A 21,488-nucleotide genomic window follows, 5' to 3' on the forward strand; every position below is an offset into this window, starting at 1 on the left:
TTTGTGTTAAGCTTGAGCATTCCTCTGTGTAAACTATTTGGATGATTCGGAAGACTTTGGGGGATGATGCAATGAGTGCACTGCAAATGAAAGTGTGGCACAAATGCTTCAAAGATGGTCAAGAATCTGTTGAAAGTGATCCATGTTCTGGAAGGCCTGCAATAGGCAGGATACCTGAGAATTTTGAATGTGTAGGGGCTGCAATGAACAAAGATTGGTGACCAACAGGGCAAGAACTAGAAGCTGATCTGGGGATTCCAAAAACTACTGTGTCTGAGATTCTGACAAAGGATCTTGGCATGAAACGTGTTGTCACAAAATTCCTTCTGCAGCTTCTGCTACCAGAGCAGAAGGAACATCACGCTGCAGTTGCTGATGACCTGATTCACCCCGCTACTGATGAACCAGATTTCCTCAAGGAGGGCAGAACTTTGAAGGGGACTGAGGCATCATCGTCCTGTGTGGAATGTTTTATGTATCTTGTATCTTCTTCAGTAAATGTCTATTTCCCATATTACATGGCTGAATACTTTTTGGAAAGACCTTGTCCATAGTTATTACATTTAGAAGATGGTCTTTCCATGAGAGGAGGTGTGTTTTAATAGTGCAAGCTCATACTATGTACTCAAAAAACATTTATTGTGTAAATAAATTTTAAAAGATACATGAAAAAAAAGATAAATAGCAATAAATGAATGAATAAAGAATATAAAAATGAAGGGATCATCTCTCTTAAGAACCCTGGCAAGGTAACATTAATCAATAAGGAGAGAAATAGTTTTCAGGCCTAGAAAGAACAGTCTCCCAGGATCAGTTCTGCGTGGGCAGGACCGTCCTGGCAGCCACAGAAACTCCCGTTTCTTCCGTTGCTGTCACCACCACATAACAGTCTCTTCTGCTTTCCTTGCCTCCTCCCTCTCCACCGCCCCTTCTTTAGTTCTACCCTTCCCACCCCCAGGACCAGTTCAGGACAGGGTCTGAGTTGAAACACCCCTATTAGAAAGAGCAGGTTATTTTCCCTGGGCCGCAGGGAACAGAAGATAAGAGTGACCTCCCTCTTACTGTGATTCTCCCCGTTCTCTCAACGACCTGTTCTATGAAATCTAATCCAGTTTAATGAAACTCCCAGTGAAGGCTAAATCTAGGTTTTCCCATGAAATACAGAACTTCCTTCATGTGAACATGTAAGATTGCCACAGATGTTTGGGCAGGACACACGCTGCACAACTTCGGAGCTACATTACTCATCAGAAGCGCCGCAGACTTATTTACTACAATTCTTTAGCAAATGGCAGTAAATTGTCTTATTTTCTAACAGAATCAGTATATCATAACTTCCTGTCTTATGGAAGATTTTTGTTTTTGCTTTTCCTAGTTCAGGCAAAGTGTTATATGGTCTTCGGTGGCTCTGTAGTGTGCCCCACGAGCCCACATTAGTCCTCGCCCTTCCTCCAAGGTCTACTCTGGAAAGAGCTGGCGCAGTTGAATACTTCATGGGTCAGACAGGCTACATCAACAGGGGAAGCAGGTGGCCAACTGTGTGAGTCTCTAGAAAGTAGAGGGGATGGGTAAGAACCTGGAGTGGAGAGTACAGACCTAATCTAAAAGCCTTCAAGCTTAATTTAAAAACAAAATCGCTCTGTAGGCTAGCTGTAATTTTCCTTCTGATAAATTAATTCCTCTGGTCATAAGTTTGCACACTGTGGTTCTTGGTCAAATAAGTGATGGAAATTAAAAACAAAACAGATGAAGAACAATAGAATGCAGCTTATTTGTTGAACTTTGATCTCCATCCTTATTTCCAGAGTCAAATCCATAGAAACCTCAAAAGGTTTGCAAGTCAGTGTTCTCAACTGGGGGTGATCTTGCTCCCCAGGGAGGTTTGGTGTTGTCTAAAGACACCTGGTTGTCACAACCGGGGAAGGGCAAGCTGCTGGCATCTGGTGAGTGGGGCCCAGGAGGCTGCTAATCGCCCTGCAGTGCGCCCAGGAGAGCACTGCACACAGAGAGTCCCCCAGCCTAAAACGGTGGTGGTGTCACTGTTGGAAAACCCTGGCCTAAGTAGTTGTGTGAGAATTTAAAAGGCAGAAAAGGAGGCTCAGCTTGATGTGCAGAGAATCCTTAAACACTAAGCAGTACCTGATATAGGTGTGGGTTGTAGAAATGCAAAAGGGTTAACCAACGTCTGGCCCCCACACAGTGAAAGGGCATGACCAAGATATTAAAAGAACTACGGGCAGGCAAATATTGCTTCAGTTCCTCATTCTGGGGACTCCCGGAGGCACCACTTCGCCCCACTCCTCCGTCCTCGCCCACACATCTGTGTGATGGGCAGTGTCCCGCACACACGGCAGGCGCCACTACTGTATCTGCCAGTTGCTGGGAATATGTCTCATTAGCACACAAACTATTGGGAGAAAATGTTTTGCCATCTTAAATTTTTTCCTCAGAGAGATCTCTCCCCATGTTACTATTCTCGCTGCTAAATACGGGTGTTATACTCTATACCACGACTTGTTTACAAAGAAGTTGAGTATTACGCTTCAGCTATATGGTGCAATTTGAAAACTGGTCTGAACACACGCCTCCTGCACGTTACTTCAGTAGAGCGGTTTCTGAATTTCATGCTACTAGAAGAGATTTAAACTCACTTTTGATGTAAGATTGCCATTGACAACACATCGCAGTAGATCTGGCAGTTTTTTCAACGGGCAAACCAACACGCTGTCTCATCAATAAATTCTTTGTAGAGAGTTCTCTTCCCCAAGATGGGTTTAATATAGCAGATTGCCTCTTCCTATATTGTCCACAACTCCGTAAGGATCCAGTAAAAAACCCTGAGATGACATGAACCAAAGTAGTTTGGGGACATCACTACCCGTGGTTACTTGGGAACCACAGGGAGTCTTCTCTTGTGAAGCAAAGGTGCCAAGATTGGAGGAGGGTTAACAAAGTGGTCAAAAAACAGAAAAGCAGTGAAAGGAAGTGTATACCTAGCACCCAGCACAGTGCCTTAAGTGTTGAGGGTTTTGAACACCAAATAAATACTTTTAACTGAATGGCAGATGGTACAAATAATGCCTAACATTTTAAAACTTTTAATTGAATAGTACATCTAGAAGCACTTTTCAAAAATAAGCAGAGATTTTTTTAAAACATCTGCATGGTATTCTGAATCACCATTTTGGTTGTTTTCAGTATTTTGCTGTTACAAACAATGAGTCTGCGTTAATATTTTATTGAAATTCATTCCTCCTATTTATGAGGATGTTTGTAGGTTAAGTTACTAGAAATGAGACCACATAATGGGCCCATTTTAATTTTTAAATGTTTTGCCCAAACTGCCCACTATAGGGTGTTAAACCCTATACTCTGCAGGGGCGCATAATATGTCCACTTACTTCCCTACAGCATCACCAACATAGCGCATTACCAATTTTTATGAATAAATAAGTTTAAATACTTTAAAAATATTTCCTTTTGTGTTAACCTATCATATGATATGTTCCTCTGACACTCCCCAGTGAGATAAAGCGTTGGAAAGCACTTTAAAGAAGAACCAGGAGTGAAGGGGAGAATGTAAACGGTAATGTTGACTTCTCACTGTCCTATATTAAATACTCTTGTTCCGCTTTTCCAAGAGCTATCAGCCAAATCCAGTAAAACCCAATTATAAAAATTCTGCAGTTCTGTTGTTCAGTCACCTCCGCTTCCTGCCCTTGCTACTGTATTTTAAGAGAGGATTTCCTTGTAGCTTCGCAACTCTTGATCCATGCACCTCAGATCACCAGCGGGCAGGTTAACTTACAGGTAAATGAGATTCGTTTCCTGGAGAAATGTTGGTAGCTCTTGATATTGGATGGACTTTTCTACCTATTTTTAAAAATAGATTGATTATGAAGATTTTCAAATGTACATAAAGTACATAGATTGATATAAAGATTTCTATCATTAAGATTCAAAACTTACTAAGATTTTTGTCAATCTTAATTCATTTATACTGCCAAGTATATTTTGTTTCCTTGGCTAGACATTCCAAGGCAAATCCTAGACATAATGTCATTTCAACCATAAACATTTCAGTATTATGCAGATATACTGTGCACATGTTCCGCAGGAAACAGGGCCCCGAGAACATGGTTACTGCACGAAATACTGGGCGTAGGGAGGCATGGAGCAGGCGTGTTCCGGCTGGGTTTACATGAAGTATGAGTTCTCCTCATAAAAGAATTGAAAAACGGCTACTAGAAGCTTGGATTTTTAGTTTTTGCTTTCTTGAGTCATTATCTGAAGCATAACCTCACATATACTCAATAGAATATCAACTTTCATATTGCAAAGGGTCATAAACAATTATAACAAATAGTTGGTTATAGTTGGTAACTCCAAACCTCTCCTCTCAATAGTTGAAAAATAAGTAGACCAAGAATCATTAGAGACCAATCAACTTGACCTAACTGATACTTAGAGAACAGTCCACTCTATAATGACAGAAGACATATTCTTTTTAAGGGCACATGCAACGTTCACCAAAGGATGCCGTGCTGTGAGCCAGAAAACAAACTCCAACAAATTTGAAATCGCTGATATTATACAAACCACATTTTCATTCGCATCACAGACGAGTTCAACAAAAATACAGACAGTGACCTGGAAAATCTCCAAAGGCTGAAAATCAAACAATATAATTCTAATACATGGATCAAAACAATTCATAGGCCAAAAAACAAATAACAGCACAAATTATTTTGAATTGTAGGACAAGGAAAATGCAACATACCAAATTTGTGAGACGCAGCTAGAAGAGCACACAGAAAGAAATCCATAGCAGTAAATGCATCTATTAGAAAAAGAAATGACTCAAATTAATGATTTAAGTGTGTACCTTAAGAAGTAAGAGAAAAGCGTGATCAGAGAATCAAAGTAATGAGAAGAAAATAAATACAAAAGCACGGCTCAGTAAGACAGAAAATGGACAAAAGAGAGAAAAACGAATGATCCGAAAGCTGCCTCATTGAGAGGATCAATAAAGTTGATAAGCCTCTAGGTAGATTAATAAAACATATATATTATCAATATAAGAAATGAGAGAAAAAACATCTTTCAGATCATACTGATATAAAGGAGTACTATGAATGACTTAATAGAAACAAGTTGGACAACCTACATGAATGGACAAATTCCATAAAAGGCAAACAATCAAGTTTATTCAATAAACAGAAGATACATCAAATAGACTGACATGTATTAAATAAATTGACTCAGTACTTAAAATCTTCCCACAAAAATCTCAAGGTCTATTTGCATTTGATGTTTAATTTTAACAAATGTTTAAAGAAGAAATGATGCCAAATTCTATACAAAGAATTCACAAAAGCAAAAGCTTAGGGGACAGGCTCCGATTTTATAAGGCCAATATTACTCTCATACCCAAATCAGACAAAGATATTAAGAAAACTATAAAGCAATCTCCAAGAAACAGGGACACAAAATTCTTTATAAAATTCTAGCAAATCTAATTTAGCACTATACAAAAAGGGTCGTACATAATGACAAAAAGGTTTAACTCAGAAATTCAAGGTTGTTTCGGCATTCAAAAATCAATCAGTTTAATTTATCATATTAACAGGCTAAAAATAAAAGTAACAATCATCTTCATTGATTCATATATAGTTTTTACCTTGGACTGAAACATAATTCAAGGGAGAAACTGTTAGCAAGTTAGGAATACAGTGGACTTTCCTCAACCTGATAAAGGACATCAATAAAAATACCTCAAACCAATGGTGAAAACTGAACGCTTCCCCTGAGATCATGAAGAGGCAAGGATTCCCACTCTCACTTCTTCTTTGCATCACTGTACTAGAGGGCCCAGCCAGTGCAATAAGCAGGAAACCAAAACAGGCAGGTGATAAAGGAAAAAGTAAAACTATCTCAAATCACAGATGATATGGGCGTTTATGGAGAAAATCCTAGGGATCTATAAAAGAAACCTACACAAACTAAGTGACTTGGTAAGACTGCAGGATTAAAAAAAATCAACTTCATACCCAAAGCAGTAGGTAGCTAAAGATATGCTAAATTTGGGCTGTGTGATTAAAAAATGGGACATGTGCATGATACTGAAGTGCCTTCACCCAGATTCCTTATTATCTGTATCTAACGGGGAAAGCATAGTAACTTCACAGTGGAAAAAACAGAAAATATCTTGGCCTAGTGTTCAAAATTGATGCTACCGACAAGGGGTAGAGAGACCTCATTGCTTCCTGAGGTGATATCTTGAGAAGGACACAACACCAGGCAGGTGGTTCTCTGACTGGGGAGGCATAACCTGAATCTTTTTGTAAGGAAACATCAGAAAAACCCCAACTGGGGAATATTCTATAAAAGAACTGACCGTCCTCCAAATACCTCCATATCATCAAAGGAAGAAAAGGGGTGAGGAACTCTTCCAAATTAAAGGAGTCTAACAGACACTACATCTAAATACGTGACACGTAGACCAGATGTGGTATGAGAGAGAAGAGAGATGCTCTAAGAGACATTACTGGGGCGATATAAATATTCTATAGACGTTAAATTCCTGAATTTGGTCAACCTGCCACAATTACAAAGGATAATATTCTTGTTTATGGCTTATACCTGTGAAGTACTAAGGAGTAAAGGAGTATGATATATGCAGATTATTCCCAGATGGTTTCAGAAGTGAAAGTGTGTTTACATGTGTACACACATGTACAGATAGACACACTGGATGTGACAAAATAGTGTACATTAATGAATCTGTTTAAAGGGTATCCAGAAGTTCTCAGTTATGTTTATAAAACTGCTAAGTTGGAGACGTTTTTTTAAAATAATAAAGAATAAACAGCTCTTCCGGCCAAGATGGGAGGCGTAGATAGACATACTGTGCCTCCTTGCACAACCAAAATTAAGAACAACAAAAATTTAGAAACAAAAACACAACCAAAACAGACAGAAAATTGAACTGTACCAAAGTCCAACAACCATTCATCCAGACTGGTAAGAGGGGTGAAGATGGCAGCCAGCAGAGAGGGGTTGTGGCAGGAAGGGGCAGCGGTTGGCAGACCTGGGTACACAGGCAGCACAGGGCTGGCAGACCCCAGGCGTGGGGAGGAAACAAGCAGACCCAGTGAGGTGCACAAGACAGCTGGCTGACCATGGTCACACATTTGCTCACAGGTAAACCAGGCAAAATGGGCAGCAAGACAGACCGTGACCCAGGGCCCCAACGCCGGGAAATAAAGCCTAAAAGCACCAATTGAAAAGGGGCTGGGAGAAACTCACAGCCTCGTAGGAGAATTCATTAGAGAGACCCACCGGGTCCTAAAATGTACACAAGCCCATCCACCCACTGAGGAACCAGCACCAGAAGAGCTGGTGGGAAGCAGCAGAGGGGACTGAAATCCGAGAGAGAGTGGAACAAGGGCCACTGTTCCCTCTCTGACCCCATTCCCATATACAGCATCACAACCCAGCCACTGGGTTGCCCTGCCCTGGTGGACAACCAAGGCTCCACCCCTCATACGTAACAGGCATGACCAGACCAAAACATTACAGCTCAAACAGAAGAAAAGATCAAAGCCCCAGAGCCAATACTTTCAAGTGACCAAGAGATAGCCAACCTATCAGATGCACAGTTCAAAACACTGGTGATCAGGATGCTCACAGAACTGGTTGATTTGGGTTGCAAATTAGATGAAAAAATGAAGGCAACACTAAGTGAAATGAAGGGAAATGTACAGGGAACCAATAGTGATGGAAAGAAAACTGGAACTCAAATCAATGGAGTGGACCAGAAGGAAGAAAGAAACAACCAAACAGAAAAGAATGAAGAAACGAGAATTCAAAAAAAATGAGGAGAGGCTTAGTAACCTCCAGGACATCTTTTAAACATTCCAGCATCTGAATTATAGGGGTACCAGAAGGGGAAGAGGAAGGGCAACAATTCTCCCATGCTTCATAAACTTCCGGAAGATGGAAGTATCTTTATGTCTTTTTTTCCATTAGCAAAATGTTAATAAAAGTTGGCTTTCCATGGCTATGCTATCATCTCAATTAATGACATGAGCTGAGTTTTCTAGATTCCTTGTAAACCAATGAAGAGTGAAGGGGCAGTTTAGAAGCTGTTGGAAAAAAATGGGCCTTACATTTCCTTTTTTTTGTCACTGGGGCAATTTTCTTCAAATCTATGAGTCTTAGTGTCTTTGCTTAAAAATAGGAATAAATAGTAATGATACACCAAACTCACAGGGCTGCTGTGAGAATTACTAGAGAAGGTATAAATACATACCTGTAAAAATATATAAAAATTCAATAATGCTCAGACCATGCTAGGCCTCTGCTTGATACTTTCATTCTCCCTCAGAATAAAGCAAGATGTGAACCGCGGTCTCACCCGATTGGGCCCTCCAGGTCTCTGATCTTATCGTTGCCCTTCTCCTGAATTCACTTCATCTAGGCCCTCTGTTCTTAGTGCCATTCTTCAAACGCATCCTGCCTTCGGGCCTCTGTGGTTCTGTTTCACTGTCTGGACCACCTTAGCCTGACACACACGGCTCTTTCCCTTCTCCACTTCTATTTTACAGTCAAATATTGAATCAGTGAGGCTTTCCCTCAGAAAGTACCTACAAAGAGTATACACAGAATCCCCAGTCATTCTCTGCCTCTTTCCCTGCTGTATTTTTCTTTTCAACACTTATCACACATAACTCACTTATTATGCTCACTTATTAATTTTCTGTGTTCTGTTAAAATGTTTACTACATATTTATAAAGACTTCTATTTATTCAGTACTGTATCTTCACCGCATAAATAAGTGCATGGCACATAACAGACTCTCAATAAATATTTGAAGAATGAATGGGAAGTAAACCTTGTGCATATCTAGAACATTCATAGTATGTCATAGATATGAAGTTCATTTAATTAAAACTTTTTTCTCTGTTGACTTCTGTCATTATGAAATATCCCCACTACTTCTAAAATACAATGAATTTTAATGTACTGGATTTCACAGTGGTCTTCGAGATTACTGGAGATTATCTGACTGGTAACCAAATCAGGCTTGGAAAGCACTGAGTCACAATTCTGAAAAAAGGAAAGTAGAAAAGAAATATTCCTCATAGGTATATTTGGGTATTTGATCATTCCTTTCCTAGTGATGCCTGATTATCATTACAGGTCAACTTCCCAATAAAGCTGGGTTTTCTTTCTAACCCAAGCTACAGATAATTGTCAGCTGTTCACTTCTAAATATAAAATAGCAGCCTCACATTTCAAATGCCACATCCTCTTACCCAAGCAGAGCACATCTCAAAAATTTCACAGTCATGTCTGCTGGACAGTTACATCATTAGACAGCAATCTGTCAACACCCAGGCTGACGAAGGACAATTAAGATCCCATTGCCACCTGGGAACTGGGCCATCTGGGACCCACTGAGTCACAGCCAGCTTCTTCCTCACCTGCCACACTACTTGCCTGCAGCTGTGGACTCTAGTCCTTTGCATCCCAACCTGCCTGGACAGATCCAGAATGAGGGATCAGCTGCTTGGCTTGTTCAGTGTCTAGGGCCAGGAAAATGAGACAGGCCATAGGACTACCCCAATTCTCCAGGGGTAGTCATTGATTTTGAAAACTATTATTAAAATCAATTAAGAAGGGCCATTAATTTGCAAAAATCTTTACTTCTAATCCATGTGGTGCTGGGATTTACTCTTAGCAGAAACCAAGAGACACATGAACTCCATAATAGACACTCCATTTAAGGCACTCTTGGGAAAATTCTTAAGACTGAAATTCTTGGTATTGATTATTTTTTCTTCCTACAGAATGAATGAAACTAATCAATTATAGTCAGGGTTCTAAAGCAAAAGGGGCCAAAGAGTTTGTGTATATTCCCAAAACACAGGTTACACACTGAACCATTAAAGAATTATCTCCGAATTAGTCTACCTATGAGCTCCCTACTTAGAAATTCCCCTTCTTGCTTTCTTTGGTTTGCATGAACAATTAAGTAGAACCTTAGTCATTTGAATCCATATTTCATTATTGCGGGCAACATCTCTGCAACAAGGAATGTAATGAAGAGGGTCAGTCCACTCCCCTTGTCAGAGGAGGCATCAGATATTACTCAGAGGGCCTTCATGCCAGATCAATGGTCTCCTGTCACTGACCCGGCACTGAGAGAGCCATGTTGGTTCTGGGCCTCATGCCTGTCCAGGCTATTTAAGATTTTCTTAAGCAGAGGGCTGGGAGCAGTACAGGCAGTGAGTGTGAGGCCACTGGTTGTGATAGGAGTGAAACGTACCCCATTACCTTTGGACTTTGTCTACTGCACCGCAATTTAAAGACTCAAAAAAAGGCTTTTGTTCAGAAAAAGAAGGCCGTCCAATTTGAAAGTCCCTAAAAAGTAAAATTCTCAGATCTGTTTAATCTCTAACTACCAACTCTGAACACTACCCTAGGCTTGAAACATGGACGCTGGGGAAATATGCATTCTATTTAGAGTTAATCATCGTGACTTCCTCGAGCACTAAGTGTTCCACGTGTGAACATGTTAGAAGGAAGGTTTTCTGTTCATCTTTACACTGCACAGCCACTCCTTGTTCTTTCGCTGGCTATTTCCTATTTCTTTCTTAAAACTGAACGTGCCTCGCCCAGGAGGATGTGTGGTGGCCTGGGAAGAGCCAGTTAGCTGGGGACTTGAATCCTTCGTCAGTGAATATCATTCATAGCACCTTGAAACAGTAACTGGTTTTCTTGAAATCTCAGTTTTCTCATTAGTAAGATGATCCAATTAAATTCTTCCTCAAGTGGATGGTGTGTTAGATGAGACAATAGATTAAATGATTATAATAAAAAGTAAAAATAGCATTTTGCTCTTAGCTTAGTTATGTCCCATTACATAGTCCCCCCCCCACAATTTTCCATTTCTTAAAGAAATCAGTGAAAAGGAAACTAGATAAATAACAGAGAAAATCGGGCAACCAAAAGTTGAAAAGACTGATAAGATTGATAAACCTCTGACTAGGCTGATCAAGAAAGACATCAAAAGACAAGACATCAAAAACAATATTAAAAAAGAAACAGGAGATATTATTACAGAACTGCAAACTTTAAAGAAATATGCAAATTATGAAAAAATGCCACTAAATCTGACATCTTAGATGAAATGAAAAAATTCTGTGAAAGAACATAAAATATAAGATTGACACAAGAAAGAAAATCTGAAGATTCCTATATCTGTTTTATTATTCCCATTGATAAAACTTCAAGCTTTAATGATTCATGGGTGAATTCCATCAAACATTTAGTGGAGAAATAGTACCAGTCCTACATAAACTATTTTATAAGAAGCATTTCACCAAATTCATAGAATGTGATTTCAATAAAGCCAGAAAAATAAGAAAATTCAATGCCCAATTATGATAAAACACACCCAGAAACCTAAGAGGTAAACTTCCCCAACATGACAAAGGGCACCCACAAAAACATACAACAAGCACCACACTCAACGGTGATTCCCCCCCTCAATCAGGAGAAAGTTACGGACAACTGCTCTCTCGGGTCTAGTCAACATTGTACTAGGCATCATAAGAACTTCAAAAAGTCAAGAAAAAACATAAAAGGAACATAAAGATAAGAATTAAAGCTGTCTCTGTTTATAGGTAACACCTTTTTCAAAAGTGTAAGAAATGCTGAGGAATCTAAACTATAACTACTGAACCAGTGAGTGAATTTACAGGTTTGTGGTATCCAAGATTAATACTGAAAATTAATGTATTATATAGTTGTGGCAGGCAATTGTGTGTTTTCAAAATTTTATTCATAATAGGTTCAGTAATAAAACATTAAGAGATAAATTTGTCAAAAATTGTGTATGACTTCCACACTGAATAGTATAAAACATTTCTGTGGAAAAATCAAAGACCTAAATGGAGAGAAATACTCTATTTCTGGAAGCAGTGGGAAATCGGTAAAAATTTAACAATTGGTTGCCCCCACAAAACAAGAGAGATCCCTGTTTATGAAGTTTGCAAATTCTGCGGTGTAAATTCTCTCAAGCTCACTAATTTAAAGCTACCAAATTCCTGAAACTTTAATAAGGGCCTCTTGTAATTTAGTATGCACTGTCTTCAGCTTACCAGTGACTGGAAGTCTTAATATTGTTACAATGACAATTCTCACCAAGTTGCTCAATCTCAAGCATAAACAGACCAAGCACTTTTATAGAAAGTGACAACTTAATTTTAAAAGTTATATGGAAATGTAGAGTATCAAAAATATCCAGAACAATCTTGACAAAGAAGAACAAAGTTGGAAGATATCAATGATTACTTTAAAGGTAATTCAGACCATGTGATTGGCACAACAATAATCAATGAACAGAGTAGAGAGCTCCAATATAGACTAAGTCTATAGACAGACATTTGACTTGCAAAAGTCTTTTCAACAAACACTGCTAGAATAACTGCTTATTCATATGGTCTAAAAATAACCTCTAGCCCCATGCCTCATACCATATAAAAATAAGATGGATTATATTCCAAAAATATAAAGCTATAAAACTTCTAGAAGGAAATATAGGAAAAAATAATTTGCTATTTGAGGGTAGGCAAGGTGCTCTCAGGGCAGAATGCAATAAACAAAAAGGAAAAAATGGTAAACTGGACTTCATTCAATTTTAAAACTGTTTGACATAAGATATCATTGTGGAAATAAATAAGAAAGCTACAAACTAGACAGTAACATTCATAAATTATTTACCTGATACACACTGGTCTCATATATAGAAAATAACTCCACAGATAAACAAGCAATTAGTAACAGCGAACCAATTTTAATTCCTAAGCACATGAAAAAGGGCTTAACATCATTAGTCATCAGCAAACTTTAAATTAAAAATACAATGAGATAGGATGAAACCATCAGCATGGTAGAAATTGAAGACTGAAAGACCAAATGTTGGCAAAGATGTGGTACAACCAGAACTTGTCCATTATTGATGGGAGTGTAAAATGGTACAATCACTTTGGAAAACACCTTCCTGAGTGCCTTGTGGTCCTTTCTTACAGTGGTTCTAGTTACCCTCCAGTCTGCCTCCCTATTGCTCTGCATTTGTTGTCCAGAATATAAAAATGTTCAGCGAGTGACTCAAAGACCCAAAGACAAGGATGAAGTCATTCTGATTGACACTGACACTGAAATTCACAGTTCCGAAAACAACCCCATCTCCAAGGAGAGTCAACAACTGTGGTGAAGACCTGGACAATCCTTGGTGGCCTCTCCTGCAGTTCTGGATGGAGGACTAAAAGGGGTGGGGGGTCTAAGGATACGGATGTTCTCATAGTCTAGGAAAAGGCTGAGTATTCTCTAGCCTTGATATCAGGTAAGCACCAGAATCAGTTTTAAATCATCATTTCAATCATGACAATTCACATCAGGAAACATGCTGCCGAAAGCCAACCAGTCAGTAACAGTGAGAAGTCAATGAATCAGGAGATTGGTTTTCAGGGAAGACGGGGGTCAGGACAAAACTTACCAGCATGAGACTCGAACTTCAGCAGAGCACTGTTGTACCCCAGAGTGATTAAGATGGACTCCTTCCCCACACGGCAGCATTCAGTGTCTCTGCTGAGTAAGCATTTAAAGACACAGACGCCATCAGCTATAAAAGGTGGGAAAAAAAGAATTAGGAAAATCCATTTTGAGCACTGCAGAAAGGTTCATCAACCCCATTCCTACATTTCTCTCATGTTCTCAGGCCCCCAATTTCTTCTTTCTTAATACAACCCCTCCTGGGACATATGGGAATATGAGGATCAGAGATTAAAAGAGATGAATCTAACTACAGCTGAATGCCAATTCTTTGCAGGTGGGCTAACACCTCACAAAATGAGCACATGTTGGCTTTTGCCTTTATGTCCAGGGCTCCATTACCCATAACCCTACATCCCCCAAATCATTTTGCATCTCTTGACACCATCCTAGGAGAATCCAGGTAATGCCATTGTGGGTGACTCTTGAGCATTTACTATGTGCCAGAGACATCATAAAAATCTCAGTTCTAAGCATTATCACTGACAATGTTCCTGGGTGAAGACAAGGCAGAGTTCGATCCAGATATGCACAGCTAATAAGGGGCCACGCTGGAATTCAAATCCAAGGTGAATTCGACTCCAAACCCCATGTTGCCCCTACCACATGTGCTCCTACTGCAAGTGGGATAAAAAAGGGAGCCTGGAGTCTGCAAGAAGGGCCCATGGTGATTTGCTAGGGTCTCATTAGATTCATCCATAGATAATTGGGTACTAACTCATGAATGCTGTTAGCACTGGGGTTGTTGCAGTGTGGTGCAAAAAGCAATGACCTTCAGTTTTGCTTTAATCTTTTCATCTTTGATATTTATGAACTGAGGATCTTTAATCACCTAATCACACAGAGTCACATTTTTTCATTATGCAAGATGGAAATATTGATGCTAATTTCATAGGCTTTTTGTTAAAACTCAAAAATAAAATTTAGGTAATTTAAAAACCCTTATTAAAACAATGAGATTTAATAAAAGAAGTAAGTTATTATTTCTCATTAAAAAGCAGATCTTAGCTCCTACCTTTGTCTTCCATTCTCTCTTACAAAATCAATGGCAGTAAATGGATTAAATTATAATTAAAAACATTACTGTATATAAAGTTCCAGCATTACGTGTAAGCATATGCACATATGCACATTTGTGCATACACATTCAAAACATACATACAGAGTTAAGATGATCAAATATTTTTAAATATTTTCAACCATTGCTTCAAATGAATGAGTAGCTCCCGACGGAGGCATTCACAGACACTTTTCACGAAATGTCTTGGCTGGTTAAATAGTGCAGATGTTCTGAAAGCACTTTCCTGGCATAAAACACGATTACAGGTTGTTATTGCAGCCAGTCAGTGCCTCGAAGGCATCGGTGTCTCCTTGCAGGGAGGCAGGCATGAACACAGACGCAGAAGAAGGGAAACAGGGGCTCTCTTACACAGTGTGTTTTCTTAAAGTCACAAGAAATATTTCTTCAAGAAATAGGGCTTTTTAGCATTTAGCAATTGTTTTTCTTATGGTTTTGAAGTAGGATAAGATGGGATGAAGGAGGAAGGAGGATCCAGCCTTCCTAAGTCCCTTGTACAAGCACGACTATTATAGCCTGTAAGCTCTTTGTGAGCAGGGGCAACTTTACTGTATTTTAGGGTTATCTTTTTTTACCCCTGGGCCGAAACCTAGCACAATCCCTAGAACTTAAATATTTTTTGAAACAGTGAAAGCACCCTGTATTGATGGTGTCCCACCCCAGAATAGATTAAAAGTTTCAAAATTTATATGACACAATTCTCCTTAACCAGATAGGTTTGGACATTTTTTTGTTGTTGTTATTGTTTGTTTGGTTGTGATTTAATTTGGGTATAGACTGAGTTGCTGTTTTTTCCTACTTTTATAAATTGCAAAAGGCCTCCCCTTGCATCCTCTTTTGTTTATCCTCTCCCCATCCTGTTTAAATATAATGGGGAATGTCTTTTTAAGTACGCCACAATGTCCAGAAAGCACTGGTAACTACTTCAAATATTAGAATATACCTATGGCAAAAAATTTTAACATTTGAAATAAAATTAAAAAGCAGTGATAAACTAGGAAAAGGTTCTCAACATATATAACAACTTAGTATCCCCAACATATAATTAGCTCTAAAAGATGAGGAGAATAAGCATTTCTGTTAACAACATAATAAGAGGGGTCATTAGGCAATTGACAACTAGAAAATGCCAACAGCAAATTTAAAAACTATATATGTTGACAATATCAAATATTGGAAAGGCTATAAGAAAACAATGAGTGGTCATTAGTGGTAAAGTAAGTTTGTATATTCTTGAAATGTATTCTGTTCATATGGCTTAAAATTTTAAATCTATGTACTCTTTGCTAGACATTCTACTCATAACAAATTCTTGTAAAATGTATTTTATCGATAAAGTGTGGATGGATGTATAATCAAGGACGTGCATCTTAGAGGGATCTATTATAGCTAGAAAATGTCCATCACGTACATGGCCAGTTAAATTAAACATGGTACCTCTGTGTTCAGGTTGCAGAGCAGCACGTATAACATCACTGTAGCAATTTAATATTGTGTTTCTCTTTGTAGAAAGCTGTCTAAACAGATATATACCAAGATGGCAGCAGAGATAAACATGGCTCGCCTCCTCACACAACCACATTAATATTAGAACTAAATTATAGAACCATTACTCAGAATTGTCAGAAATCAAGCTGCATAGAAGTCTGACAAGTATGGGATTAAAGAAACCACATTCATCCAAACTGGTAGGAGGGGTAGAGATACAGAATGGGCTGGTCCCACATCTGCATGTGGTAGACAGAAATTTGGGAGGGATATCTCATGCGTGAGGAGTTCCAGCCCCACACTAGGCCTCCCAACCCAAGGTTCCGGTGCCAGGAAGATACGTCCCCACAATCTCTGGCTGCAAAATCCAGTGGGGATTGAGTTGGTAGAAGAAACTTTAAGAGTCCCAAGCAGCTGCTCTTAAAGAACCCACACAAGGACTTACTCAGACTCACTCCCTCTAAGCTCCAGTACCAATGCAGCAGCTTGAAAGGCACCAGTGACATACAGGGAGGAACCGAAGTGTCTGACAAGACCTGGGGGACAGCTCTCTACCAGACCAAAAGGCTGGTAGAGGCCATTGTCCCTTTTCTGAGCTCTCTCCCGACAAAGCCACAGAGCCAGGAGGTAGGCGACATACCTGAGACTCCATCAACCTGGCTCACACTGTTTGCCCCACCATGGATCCATCCCACCCAACTTAGAACTGTTAATAGTGGCCTTTCCATATGAATGGCTGGTCTTGGCTGATGCTTCACAACTTCCTAAATCCTCTCAAATAAGCAACAGACAATCCCAGTGGGTCCCCAGCCCTCATTCCTCTTGGTAAGTGGCTCCAGGTTCAGCATTAACAGCAGTCAGCCTGGATTCACAGGTTGCCTTTGCCTGGGACTCTCCAAGCCCAGTATAAGCAGCAATCATCTCAGATTGGGTGGCCCCAGGCAGAACCCAGGTGGGGGTGAACTTTGCCTATGTCACCCAGGAAACCCCAGGGCCAGTGCACCCAGTGGACAGCCACAGACCATGTCTGAACACCACCACCCTGGTCCTGCACAGCTGATCCTCCACAGAAGACAGAGGTTGGTGATCAGTGGTTACAACCAACCCTTGCAGCTGACTGGCCTGGCTAAATCCTTCCCATTGACCTGCCGACAGCAACCACAGCTCAACTATAAGAGCAGGGTGTACTCAGCCAACACAAATGGCACACTTTGAGTACCAAGCTTGGATGATAAGGGTGGCTATGGCCCTGGGACCTACAGGACACCTACTACACTAGGCCATGCTACTGAGACAGGGAGTCATAGCAGCTCTACCTAATACATAGAAACACACACAGGGAGGTTGCCAAAACAAGCAAAGAAACACGGCCCAAATGAAAGGACAGATCAAAACTTCAGAAAAGCTGAAGTTTTTTGGCTGTCAGGTTCCATCAATGTTGGACACAGTTCTCACTATATTAACAATGGCTGGACTTTTCCAGACAGACTTTGTATCATTTCATAAGAAACTACCCATTTCTGTTCCATCTAACATTCCCACCAGCAATGGGCAAATAAGCCATTTTTCCCCCTCATCTTTGACAACATTAGGGTTGTCACCATTTTCTCCTTTAGACATTCTTATACTGGTGCAGTGATATCTCATTGTGGCTTTAATTTGCACTTCCCTGATGGCTAATGATGCTGAGCATCTTTTTATGTGCTTATTTACCATCTGTATGTCCTCTTCAGTGACTGCTATGTCGTTTACTCGTTTTCAAATTGGACTCTTCCTGTGTGTTACTACTGAGCTTTGAGAGTTCTTCACGTATTGTAGATACCAGTATTTTGTCAGATACATGGTTTGCAAACATTTTCTCCCATTCTGTAGTTTGTCTTCCTTTTTCTCTCATGAGAAATTTATGGAGCAAAAGTTTTAAATTTTGATGACATCCAATCTATCACTTTCCCTTTTCATGAATCGTTTTTCGTTATCGAGTCTAAGAACACTTCACCCGAATCTCTTGACCTTGCGCATTCTACGCTTTCATTACATCTCAACTAGACAACTGTGACAATCTCTCCACTGCTATCTGCTCCTGCAATTGAAAACGAGTTCACTCTATTCCAAGCCACCAGATTTCAATTAACGAAGCACATGTGCAGTGGTTGCTACGCTCTGCTCAAACCTTCAAAGACTCCTTCCTGGAATACTAAAGTACAGATCCCTGGCACGAAACTGGAAACGTGCCCTCCGGCACCATTCCTGCTTCTGCCCAGCAAACCCCTAACTCCCTAGACACATACCACACCCCAGCCAAACTGGCTACCAGCTGCTCTCCACGAAAGACAGAACTGTGGTATCAGTAGAGATGTGAAAGAAAAGATCAGGACTTCTGAAGGGACAGAGCTCCCCTCCTGCCACCAAAATTACCCAATTTATTAATGTGCCTTCCAAAGGGCACCCTTCCTGATTGCCCTACAACCGGCACATGTTGTCTCCCTCACTCCACCAACCCCCAGCCTTTGTAGCTCCCTCACAGTACTTAGCTTGTTTTCCCATTGGTCCCCCATTCTTGTGCACTTGGGAAGGTGTCACACTGTCCACGGGCAGAGTGCCCTTCTTATCTTTGATTCCGCTGGAGGCCCCGGTGCACAGCAGGGACCGTGAATTGTCAAACTGACTGAAACCACCATCGGCTTCATTCCACCACTTACACATAAGGCCCATTCGCCATATTCACTGTTAAAAATGAAAAGGACAAATTTTGCTCATCTTTCTAGCCTCTGAATCAGCTTAGAAATTTTTAACATTCTCTCTTTTACTCCACGTCCTTCTATCTACACATGATCCTAGCAGAAAGAACAAATAAACACTGAAAACCAAGTCCATAATGAAATTTTAAACACCTCTGTGACCAATATTCTCAAATCAGAAGGAAGTAACATTTCATTCTGCCTTTAATGAAAGAGTATGTCACTTCCCTAACAGCTTTTCTAGGAACAGACTGTTCTCTCCAATGTATTCGCAGTGCTTGTCTGAGTAATGCTTCAGCTCCCCTGGGGATTTCTCAAGATAGGAAAGTGACCGGGAGCTAGAGAGCCCGTGGTTACTAGGAATTCTAGAAAAAGAGATCTTTTTCTCTTTAAGTCTCAACTCTTTCTGTTGAATGTATGTCTACTGTTTCCAGCACAGCACTCAGCACACAGATTATAATTGACAATGCTTACTGAATTAAACTGAGTTAATACCATCATTTAAGTCTTGATCACTTCCTAAACCACACAAAACAAAGACAATGAAATCTCAGAGCATTACAGATGTCAAAGTGACAATCAAATACTTGGTATTTTTAGCTGATTTTTTTCAACTCTGACAAATAGTGTTTAGATCTTCGGGGTTTTTTTAAATGCTTTTCCAAATATGATGTGACGTTAAGAAAAAGTTCACTTTTTAAATTTCTCCATAAGAATGTAAAATTCTTCACACTTTCCCTAAATAAGCTTCTCCTCTCAGATTTAAACTTAATTTCACTGTGAATGTTTCTTCAGGGAAACAAAATATTGTGGTATCTCCGTTCTTTCTGGGAAGAGTTTTCTCAGATCACCAGCTTTCTCCTTGTGGTTTCTAGAGATTATAAACTATCTTCTTGAATTCACTCAGTTGGAGATAATTGTTCTGATGTGGTTTCACCAGCTATAACAACAAAAAAAGCGTGAGCTTCCAATGAAAGAGTATAAAATAACAACTTGGCTGTCAAGAGCTGTTCTAGAGATTCATTTGTGTTTTTACCCTGCAGCTGGTACGGTGGAGCCAGATGTCTGCAAGCCTCGGTTTGGGGATTCACTCATATGTGCACATGCAGCTAACATTTATGAGCATCTGCTATAAGCCAGTCACTGTTGATTGGCAACAGAAAGAGATGCAGAAAGAAACTGTAGTCACAGCCTTCAGAGAGCTTGCAGTGCAGGGGGAAGAGATCTGTTGAAATGCAGTGGTACCCTAGAGAAACAAGCAACTCATTCGGCCTGGGACATCCCTCATAGGAGGCATCACACTGGACTTGAGTCTCGTAAGGAAAATAAGAGCTTTCTGCACAGAAAGGAAATAAGGGGAAGAGGTCATTCCAAGCAATAGGAACGGCATATGTAAAAGGCTAGTGAGTGAACATGTCATGAATGAACACGGTAGATCTGGAAATAAGGGGTAATTCGTCCCACATGGTTTGTAGGTAGAGTAATGCGTGTTAATACATTAATCTGCATAGGGCGATTAGCGTAGGGATTTTAAAAAGGTTTTCATTTGCTGATACTCATATTGCCATTCTGACTGACAACAGTGACCTGTAACACAAAGAAAAATGGGGCAACCGAGCCGCCAGCTATCTCTGTTGAGCATTTTTCCCATTTTTATCTCATTTGTTCCACACTGTCATAGCATGAGGTGGGGTTCCTCGTGCTCATTCTATGGACAGGAAAGCTGAGGCTAAGAGTCACGGGGGGATTTGCTTAAGTTCACCTCCTCATTGCTCGGCATTATGTTGCGCCCTACGACAAGGAAAAGGGAAGGAGAAAGGGACAAAAGCATTTCAAGATTTCTCAATATAGGAGATCTGAAATCCTGCTTTCAAAGTGATCAGGGGTACATCTCCCCTTCTCTTACCACAGCCTGCTTCAAACCACGTCTGCTCCGTAAGGGGAATGGGATCGCTCTAGCCCTCAAGAATTACCCTTTCCAAGAACTGATTAAGCATAGCCTTCTTTCACTACCTTAACTTCTTTTTTTCATTTTTGTTTAGTTTTTTGTTTTTCTTTACTTTTCACATTTTTCTTTATCTTAATTTCTTGTCATACATTGTTGACCTGCTCTTTTTGAGCCTCTATCTACCTCTTAACCAGCCTGTAAATTCCTTCAGGTGCCTTATTCCTGTCTTTTTACCCAATACTCTCCAGCATAATCCCTCACACGCCATACACATTCACCAAATCCCTTACACACTATACATACTCTCTAAATACATTTCTCTAAATACATATTCACTAAGCTTATAGTCACAAAATACATATTCACTAAATATTTCCTAAGTATAGATCACGACTCTTTGACTTGGCTCTGAGAATAATTTTGAAGTGCTGTAGAATTTCTTCCAAAAGAATTATGGAGTTCAGATGGCCCCCAGGCAATATTTCATCAAACATTTGAGGAAGGAGAGTTTCTACGCTACCGAACACCGGTCCAGAACAGAGGAAACCATGGAACGCTACCTGAATCCCTCACGAAGACAAGGCAGTACAGCAATAAAGTCGGCAATGCCGC

The 21,488-nt window shown here is 40.0% G+C and overlaps 1 protein-coding gene across 2 annotated transcripts in view; it reads right to left on the minus strand.

The window, feature by feature from the left end:
* The window catches only part of CARM1 (coactivator associated arginine methyltransferase 1), a 228,072-nt gene that overhangs the window by 142,141 nt on the left and 64,443 nt on the right, over positions 1 to 21,488 (minus strand). For both annotated transcript variants that reach the window (XM_037061748.1, XM_037061749.1), the window contains exon 2: positions 13,569 to 13,694. In XM_037061748.1, the coding sequence (XP_036917643.1) occupies positions 13,569 to 13,694 (126 nt within the window). The remainder of the gene's footprint in view (positions 1 to 13,568; positions 13,695 to 21,488) is intronic.

This window comes from Sturnira hondurensis, unplaced genomic scaffold, assembly GCF_014824575.4.
Source record: "Sturnira hondurensis isolate 20B ecotype Veracruz unplaced genomic scaffold, ASM1482457v3 Scaffold0013515, whole genome shotgun sequence".
In the NCBI taxonomy this organism is placed as follows: domain Eukaryota; kingdom Metazoa; phylum Chordata; class Mammalia; order Chiroptera; family Phyllostomidae; genus Sturnira; species Sturnira hondurensis.